This window comes from Lampetra planeri, unplaced genomic scaffold (genome assembly GCF_965212315.1).
Source record: "Lampetra planeri unplaced genomic scaffold, kcLamPlan1.2.h2 scaffold_1897, whole genome shotgun sequence".
In the NCBI taxonomy this organism is placed as follows: domain Eukaryota; kingdom Metazoa; phylum Chordata; class Hyperoartia; order Petromyzontiformes; family Petromyzontidae; genus Lampetra; species Lampetra planeri.
In genome coordinates this window covers 14,388-23,923 of record NW_027614646.1, presented here as the reverse complement: position 1 = coordinate 23,923, position 9,536 = coordinate 14,388, and the positions used below count along the sequence as shown (strand labels likewise).

At 42.0% G+C, this 9,536-nt stretch overlaps 1 protein-coding gene and 2 non-coding genes across 3 annotated transcripts; 2 read left to right on the top strand and 1 right to left on the bottom strand.

Moving 5' to 3' along the window:
• The first annotated feature begins 4,022 nt into the window (after nucleotides 1-4,022).
• Nucleotides 4,023-4,094, top strand: TRNAP-CGG (transfer RNA proline (anticodon CGG)). Its single transcript has one exon. It is a non-coding gene; the product is annotated as a tRNA-Pro (tRNA).
• Nucleotides 4,095-4,324: 230 nt separating this feature from the next.
• Nucleotides 4,325-4,396, bottom strand: TRNAP-AGG (transfer RNA proline (anticodon AGG)). The gene has a single exon. It is a non-coding gene; the product is annotated as a tRNA-Pro (tRNA).
• An 884-nt stretch (nucleotides 4,397-5,280) lies between these two features.
• On the top strand, nucleotides 5,281-8,383 carry THAP12 (THAP domain containing 12). Its single transcript, XM_078622972.1, is given in 14 exon segments — nucleotides 5,281-5,369; nucleotides 5,934-6,003; nucleotides 6,005-6,055; nucleotides 6,144-6,251; nucleotides 6,354-6,390; nucleotides 6,490-6,575; nucleotides 6,577-6,993; nucleotides 6,995-7,207; nucleotides 7,209-7,601; nucleotides 7,603-7,893; nucleotides 7,895-7,978; nucleotides 7,980-8,057; nucleotides 8,059-8,100; nucleotides 8,102-8,383. Coding segments are annotated over 14 exon segments (2,241 nt in total).
• The last annotated feature ends 1,153 nt before the right edge of the window (nucleotides 8,384-9,536 follow it).

Here is a 9,536-nt window from a genome sequence, read left to right as displayed (position 1 = left end):
AAAATGTCTAAAGAAATCCTTCCTTCAGAACTCTGCAGGAGCTCCCAATGGCAACAAATCTTTAGATTATTTTTTTGTAGAAGTAATAATAAATTTAACGGGAAAACTAGCTCAATCTGGAGCAAATTTCTCAAGCAGTAGTTAAAAAATAATGGGTTATCTTTATCCTAACTCCCAAACACATTTCAGGTGCGCCATTCTCCTAGAAGCATGTATGAAAAAGAAAGGACATGTAAGAAATCAACTGTGTTCCTCTTTTGCTTCATTTCAACAGGCACGACAGCCTTATCCACCCCCACTTGTGTGGGGAGGTGGAGTCGGACCAGAGTCAGTCACTGGAGAGACTCACCCAGTCCAGGAGACCACCTTCCATGTTCCCCCTCAGCACCCGAAGGCCCTGCATCCCCACTCACATACTCATCACCACCACGGGCAGATGATGGCAACACGCCCACGCCCACGCCACTACACCCTCCCCGACACATAGCTCCTCAACACAGGACTCCATGGAGGTGGTACATGGCCACCTGTCGATGACCTCCCTGTCTTCCTCTGCCTCCTCTTCTTCTACATCTTCCTCTTCTACTGGGAACCATGGCAACCAGGCCTACCAGCTCCGCCATTTGCCCGCTGGAGCTCTTGACTTTGGTCAGAATGGTGGGCTGAGCATGGGCCTAGGTGCCTTCTCGAACCCACGGCAGGAGACTGGTATGGCTGCACACCCTGCATTCTCAATGGGCACGAACACAGGGCCTGCCCACTACCTAGGGGGAAGGCCACCTGGGCATGAGGCAGGGCATGGACCGGGAGGAGTCTCCAATGACTGGAGTGTGTGTGCAGCAGAGTTCTATGGCCAGCTCGTGACTGCACTGACATTTGGCTGTGTGTTCCCCCTGTGCGTCATTTTTAAGGTGGTGTTTTTTACTACAAGGTGTGTTTGAGAATAAAAGCTGCTCACGTCAGAAGGGAGATATCACTGAACCGCTACTACAGAAAAAAAAAACCTTTGTTAAAAAGTATATATGTATTTCTCATCAGTTTTTCTGTTGCAACCATTAGGCACAAAATAATACTGCAGAATAATCATAGTGAGATTGAAGCATCTATCTTACCATTTCACCAATTTCATGTAACCACCAAGTAATCACCATATGGGTATTATGTGGCAAAATCTTCTAAGGAGCATTTCAGAGCAAGGTTTGAAGCTGTTCTGCAGGGCGCTGTTGGTGATGAAATGCTTGGCGTCCTCTTCCAGGGACTGCCTGACATTACTGTTCCACTGGTTCTTAATTATTTTTGCCCTTTCAAGTGAAATTTCACACAAAAGCTGCTTGTAAATCCTGTAGCTTGACAATGAGGGAAATCGTTTGCGGTGATATTTCTTGTTGTTGGTCGGTGTTGTGTAACTCTGTTAAAGGGGAGCACATAGCAGTGGAGTCCCTAAAGCGTGTGCTGGCCAGGTGGAGACGAGGACCTGCAGGTGGATATTGACACCAACTGGGTCAATGGAGAGGGAAGCACCACCCCTCAGGCTGAGACACCCGTAGTCCTGCAAGCTGCAACTGGGCCTGGCACAGACGAGAGCAGCGTTGGGCACGGGAGGGTGAAAAGGATCCAGCCCAGTCAGAGGAAGACAGTCAGTGGCTGGTTCTAGATAACACTTTGGCCTTATGACTCATGGACTTGGAATGGGATTGAGCTGGACATTATCATTTGAATTAAGGATGGCTTTTCTCTATTTTTCTCTCAAGACAGCCCTTAATTCTTTAAGGAAATCAAAACATTTTAGAAAAGGTAAATAAGAATGGTAATTTGAGGCCTTTCTCAACAAAGATTTCTTCTTCAGCAGGGCCCCACATAACAGGTTCTTATTGTACACAACAACCTCCTAAACATTACTTCCTTGAAAATCTTAGTCACTGGTTTAAGATTTTGCAGTGGAAAGATCTATTCTACCAGTACCCTTTTATGTTTCGTTATTTTTCCCCTTTGCATGTAGTTCCTCATCAGAACCACCTGCACAAGTCTCTCCATTCAAAACATGGAAACTGAAGAAAAAAAATGAGTTAAGTGACTGCCTTTTTTCTCCTCAAATTTATGCTGTGAATTTTACAAGAATTTATTTTCCCTTTGGATATGTTTTTATACCAAAGCAGTTGTTTTATAGCATATAGGTGTCTGTAACCAATAATGTAGCAGTTCACCACTTTGACGCAAAGTTTATTAAGATCTTATTTTAACGTCAATACAAACAGCTGCAATATATTACTTTAGCAAAACTGGAGACCGTTGTTGAGACCGTTGGCTTTTGTGTATTATGGCCAGATTTGTTTGCAATGTTTTACCAAAACTGTTTCCATATTAATTGGTAGATTATTTTGGGAGTCTTTTAAAACTTTGGTATGTTAGAGAATTTGGTAGTTACTCTGCAGGCTCCGGAGTAGCAAGATAGAAGCTGATGGTTTAAAAAAAAAAAGGAGACTAATGCGTTCTATTTCTGTGTTGTTGTTTTTCTTTTGCCCACATACTATTTCAAAGGGTTTTGCTGCCTTTCATACATTTTGTCAACTTGGCTAGTTTTCTGCCATGAAGCAAAACTGTCATTTTCCTGGCAGGGTAAAGACAATTATGGCAAGTTTGTGTTAAATGATATTCTGATTTGGAAGGGCAAATCCCCTTGATTGTTGTCCTGTTCAAAGGGAAAGGGTCTTCACCAGCCCATACTCATGCTTTGCCTGGGCAGACATGCATGTCCTCAAAACATTAGTCAATAACCAGATTTTTTTTCATATCAGGGATTTTGAAGTGCTTTCTTTCTTCTGTTGCTCATTTTACCAGCTTGGAAATTGGAGAGAAAAACCTGCCCACGGCCACCTGACAAATTAGGGGCAGGCCACAAGTCATGCTGTTGTCATTTGAATGGAGAATCCATCACATGCTTGGTATTTCCACAAACACAGATGTAAAGCTACCTATATTGAGATTGGGGTTTTATCTGGATGTCAAGGTTAATTGCAAATTTGCAATCATTTTTCATTCCCCTTGAATTTGAGATATTTAGAAATAGCCAGTGGTTTTATTACTGGCACTCATACTGGTACTAAACATTCCAAAAATAAAGACTGAAAAACAACAAAAAAAAATGACTGCAGTGACTCGTAAGTGTGCGCCTATTTCAGATCATGCTGATTGACCTCTTATTTAGAGCAGTTGTCATGAAATGCCAGCCCCTTTTTAATAGTTGAAATAGAATTTATGTATATATTTATATTTTTTTAATAAAGGAAGTATAGAACTCACTACCTTGCTCCTGCTGGTATGTTGATTATGTTTGTCAATTTGGTGACCATTCAGTGGGCAGGAACTCCTGTTTTCTTAGTGGCAAACCCTTGCCTTTTGGCAAAGGTACTTGACTACATCAGGACAAACACTATGAGGTAGGGTTTGAATCAAACAGGGAAAGCTAGATCTTCAAACCTTAATAATTTTCACAGGGTATATTGTAAGTGCATGTACATCACAAACCTTACTTTTGGTTATATGAAAAGCACATGGTTGAAAAAAGGTTCCATCTTTCATAGGCCTGTTTGTGGGTTATACACAAACATGTATACTTGTTGACATATCTTAACACCCAACAGAAGTTGAAATCCTCTTATTTCATTTAGATTTGTCCTTTTCATTTTGAGTTCACTTTTTTCCCACTTTTTTGTACATGCAACATGCACTATAGAATTGAACAGCATGGGGGAAAGGATAAGTCCATGTATCCACAGATTGTAAGATCTAGTCAAGACTTTGCTGTGTTTATGACAATTGCCCTTTGTATTATATTAAGACAGTCTTATGTATGATATATAAAAGAAGTTAATTGAATTGCTCTACGTGTGTTCATTGTTCTTTGCCAACTTATTTTTTATCCGCGTCCTGGCAAACGCTTTCTCTGTAACAAGCGCTTTTCCCCAGAATGATAAGGACGTATCGTACTTTAATTGAGATTTTCTTCTGACTGAAGCTATTGTGGCTCGTTGGTCTAGGGGTATGATTCTCGCTTCGGGTGCGAGAGGTCCCGGGTTCAAATCCCGGACGAGCCCTTTTTCTTGTTTTATAACTTTCAATTCGTCCTTAAATCCATCAATTGTTTACGCAAGTCATCTCAGTCATCATCAACAGCGCCAATAATAAGAGAGCATGAGTAATTTTAAACTTTATTAGTTGTCTCGACACATAGATGACCGAGTTTAAATAAACATAATGCAAAAGGAGATTACTCTTTTTCCATGACAATACAACAGGTATTCAAACATGTGAGGATAACAAGAGAGGGCTCGTCCGGGATTTGAACCCGGGACCTCTCGCACCCTAAGCGAGAATCATACCCCTAGACCAACGAGCCGCCGACGTGAAATGGCGCGTCAGTGGATTAGGACCATCTATCACTCAAAGTGCCTTAGTTATGTATTTTCGTTGTGTTTAATTGTTTATATCGGGGTATTCAACGCCGGTTTCTTGTGGCCGCATCATTCTGCCAGCTGCAGGCAGAAGCTTATGCTGCACTCACATAGAATGAGTGAAACGGCAGACGGTAAACCGGATGTCAGTAGACGATGGAATGTGGCGAGGCCGGCAAAGAAAACCGTTCAAGGTTAGAATATTTCACTTGATAACACTGATAATAACACTAAAAATGCACAAGAATATATGTCTTATACTTTATTTTATTTGCTGTCAGCAATACGATATCGCCAAAGAAACACGTGGGTCCCGTTTAATCGTCGTGCTGTTCGGTCGGTCTTGCTTGTTTGTTTTTCCGTTCGGTCCGGACGTCTCTCCTGTCCGTCTTCAAAAACCTTATTCCATGTTGCTGCAGTAGCCGCAGTAGCCGTTAGATGGCAGTCGTGCCAGAGATGACGAAAATAATGGGCCGAGCTATTTCCATTGGTACAGCGTTCTATCACTGCAGTACCAGTAGCCAATGGGCATGGCTTATCGTTTGGCCCTAGCCAATCAGATAACGCATGGGCGTGGCTGCCTTTTGCAAACCGAACCTATTCTTCACTCAACGGATTGTTGAATATGGCGTCCTGTTTTCCTGAAAGCCGTCTACCCTACTTGGCACTTTGACGCGGATTATATTACTGATTTTAGAGCGAAAAGTTTCGTATTGGCATTGACACTTAACTTCACTATACCAAACGTTGCATCGATTAATTCAGGTAACTAAGGTACCAAATCGTCCCAGACAGCCAAGTTAGCGAAGCTAACTAGCTACCCTGAACCATGCCGAATTTTTGCGCGGCCCCAAACTGTACACGAAAAAGCACACAGTCTGATTTAGCATTTTTTCGCTTTCCACGGGACCCAGAAAGGTAAGAAGAACATGTTTGATATTACAAAAGTCCTATGTATTGACTGTTTGGTCAACGTGACCCCTTGGTAAATAGTTGTACGTCAATCACTAAAAGTCAGTTAGCTCTACGTTCCGATATAGTTTCATGGAGAATACAAAATGTAATATATGATTTTTTAAAAAATACGGAATTAAACACTGTGTGAAATACACGTCAAAATAATTCAGATGTTTATGGAACCCGGAAGAGATGAGTATTTCTGTAACGTTTGTAAATAACACCACATTCGATACCTTCACTGACCATATTGAAGCGTTAACATTACATTTTGCATTACATGTTTTGGCTTTTGATGAATGTTTTCCTTTACTTTTGACATTAATGTGCAAATCTAACCCGAGATATTTACTGTTACTGCAACGAAGTGGTGCTATCTACATTACTTTATGAAAAGTCAGATTTTCCACATTTGAACATAATGAATTACTGAAGACATTGATAGCTAACATAGATTGTTTTAAATTATATTGACAAAAGACAATTAAATCTTTTGTATGCTTTTTTATTCGTTTGGTTTTTCAGATGCCGAATATGGGTAGAGAACTGCCGCAGGGCCGATCTTGAGGCTAAAACATCTGATCAGTTAAACAAACAACTACAGATTATGTGCCAAACACTTCGACCCGTCACTGGTGTCAAAAACAGTAAGTATATGACATGTCTTAAGCTGAAAACTCACATCATGCTAATTGAATCCATTTACGCCCCATCAAATAACTGCTTGCTTTTCAGAGCCCCTATCGGACTGTTTTGAAGGACACAGCCATTCCAACCATATTTGATTTGACAAGCCACCTTGGAAGTCGTCATACCAGACATCGCAAGCAGATTAAAGAACTTGTAAGAAAATCACAATAGAGCCTTAAAGTGTCATTTGAAATACACATGTCAAACTTTGTTTCCACAAAAATCTGATTCTGTTCTGAACTTCTTTAATTTCAGACTGAAGAGGATTTAAGGAGGATCAGGGAACGGAGATGTAAGCAGATCAGCTTATGAATGTTAATCATTTCCACATATTTGGCTATTATCACCTTTAAATGACCACTGTGCTGCCCGTGTCTTCTTTCTCCCTCAGTGGCATCCTCTGTTGAACAGCTTGCCTCCAAAAAAGATGCAGAAGCTGAGGATAGTGGGGGCACCAATGCCAACGAACCTCAGCTGGTCCACAGAGGAGAAGGAGTTTCGTGATTACCTGAGATCATTGTTCGAGATTGTGGTCATGCTAGGAAAACAGAGCATCCCATTAGCAACTGACAAGTTCAACAACTTCCAGGCCCTTCTGGATTACCGCATGAACGCTGGAGACGTAGCTTTGAGGAAGCGATTTAAGGCCACAGCCGTGAACACAGAATATCTTTCTGCAATTCAGCAGAGTCAACTGCTGGATGTGTGTGAAAACACCGTCAGAGAGGAAATGCTAATGGAAGTGAGAGAGAGTCGCTTCTTCTCCCTTGTCACTGGTAGCCCTGTTGAAATTGGCAATGAGAATTACCTGCCTTTGTATTTACGCTTTGTGAGTCAGCAAAATGTCCTTCGAGAGGAGTTTTTGGACTTTGTGCAGTTTGATGGCGATGAGTCCTGCGCTGGTAGAGAGGTTAGAGGCCCAGTTGACTGAGCGCTGGGGGCTCAGCATGGAAGATTGTCGCGGTCAGGCCCACAAGGTCACTGGCTCCTCCACCACCAAGATGAAAGCTGTGGCTGTGCTGTTGATGGAGAAGTATCCCCTGGCATTGCATGTGCCCTGCTCCCATTTGGCATTGAACATACACCTAGCTAACAGTCTACCTTTTTCCTAATGTCCAGGTCATCATGGACACTCTGAGGAGAATTGGCACCTTCTTCAGGACCCCATTCACTCAGGATGAACTAGCAAAGGCGATATCTACTCACTTCCAGAAAAACAAAGAGAAAGCAGCTGCATTAAAGCAGGCCTGCAACTCGGGCTGGACGCAACGGCATAATGTCTTTGACATGCTTCTCGATCTGTTGGTGCCCCTAATGCTGTGTATGGACAGCATTCAGGGCAATGTGGATGGAAGATTTGCGGATGCAGTTACAGCAGATGCTTATTCAATTGCAGAAACTCTAGCTGACTTTGAGATCATTGTCACCATAGTCATCCTAAAAAACATTCTCACTTTTACGAGAGCTTTTGGCAGGAATCTTCAAGGGGAGACATTTGACGTGTTTTTTCGCCGCGAATAGTCTAACTGCTGTCTTGCATTCGTTAAATGAGGTCAGTGATAACATTGAGGTCTACCATGAATTCTGGTACGAAGAAGCTGTGAATGTGGCCGATGTAATGGAGGTTCCTGTCAGTATCCCGAGGCTCTTTCTTCGCAAGCAGCGAGCAGCTGAGGTGGGAGAAGTCCAAGCGGAGGCCTATTTTAAAGAGTATGTGACAGTCCCTGTTATCCATGGCGTCATGCAGGAAGTGGAGGACATGTTCTCTGAGACCAACCTAAAAGCTCTGAAGTGGTCTCTCGCTGGTACCAGCCGTCATGGGCCACGCGAGGTTCAATACCAATGAGGAAAACTATGCAGACGTTTATCGTAATGATCTCCCCCAATCCAGACACACTTCCTGCTGAGCTTCACTGCTGGAGAATAAAGTGGAAGCACAGAGGCAAAGAAGTGAGTTTGCCCCACAACCATCCAGGAGACTCTGCAACTTCCAGACGTCAAGTTTCTTTCCCAACGTGAACTGCTTCCTGAAGGTGCTGTCCACCTTGCCAGTGTTGAAACTGGAGGAACACAACGGCGAAACAGCGAGTGAGCGGCTGCACGTCTATCTTGACAGCATGCCAGTAAAGCAGTGGAATCGAAGTCTTGCCTTTCTTGCTGTGAACACTCACGTCAAACACGATTTGGATGTTATGGTTGACAAATATTGCCGACTGTACTCTGAGGATGACCCTGACGCTGAGGCAGAGTCTGAGGAAGTGGCAGAGGAAGATGTCATGAAATGATGCAGACACTGATACGCCTGAAACATGCGTCCAATATTTGTAAAACCCTGGAGTGTCTACAATCCTCTGTCAGACAGTAAACATAGGTTTGGTTTGTCTGAGCCTTAATATTCAAATCAAATGTCAAAAGATTGACCATAATCATTTTTTATTGGTTCGAATGTTTAAAAGAAAAAAAGATCATGTGTTCTCATTATATATGGTGAAGAGTCTTGTGTATTACTGTTTTTTTTACATCTTCAGTTGTGTATTGAATCAAATTAAGCCATAAGGACAAGGACATACCATTAGTACCACAAACAAGGAAAATTGATTAAACGCATAGATTTTGCCCATTCATTGTTTAAAGCTGCCTGATGCTTAGATTAACCCCTCTTGACATACTTGGATCTTATGTGAGGAATTTAATATCCAACATGTTTTTTTCCCGGTTTATTGGTAAGTTTTGTACATATGTTTTTGTCCCACATGTAGATATGCTGTTATTCCTTCTTAAGAGCTGTAATGCTGAAAGACCACAAGAGGGTGCAGTTTCACTCATACTGCATCAGCAGGATCCTTTCCAGAGGCAATGTTGATATCAGCATGCACTGTTTTGGGTTTTGTAACAGTCATAGGTTAAAAATGACACTCTTTAAGTCTAAATGCTGATTAATAATATGTAATAAATAAATGTGTGATGTCTAAACGACAGGGGGACTCCTTATTCCCAGCCATCATTTCATTTGAGGTCAGGATATTCAGTGCCAGGATAGAGAGAGAGATTTTTGTTTTTGTTTTTCATTTTACACATTAAGATTAAGACTGCTCAGTAACACAGGGTTACAGTGGATCCCTGGTGTATGGTAGCTACATATTTATACCAGTATAGTGTAATTCAAACCTTCGAATTAGAACATGAACATACAACATAAATGGTGAATATTTAGTCACAACAGTCCCATGGCCCTCGCCTCCTCTGTCATTAACTCGTCAACATTGGTTCATACGATGTTTCTGTCATAGTTTCAATCTAATTTCTCATAGTCTGATGCAGATCTACTTTTCCATAACCTCAGGATATGCCGGGCTGCTGTGACCATCCTGACCTTTATAACGGCAAAGTCATGTTTTGAGACTCACGTTATTTGTGTTTGATCACCCAATAGGGCAT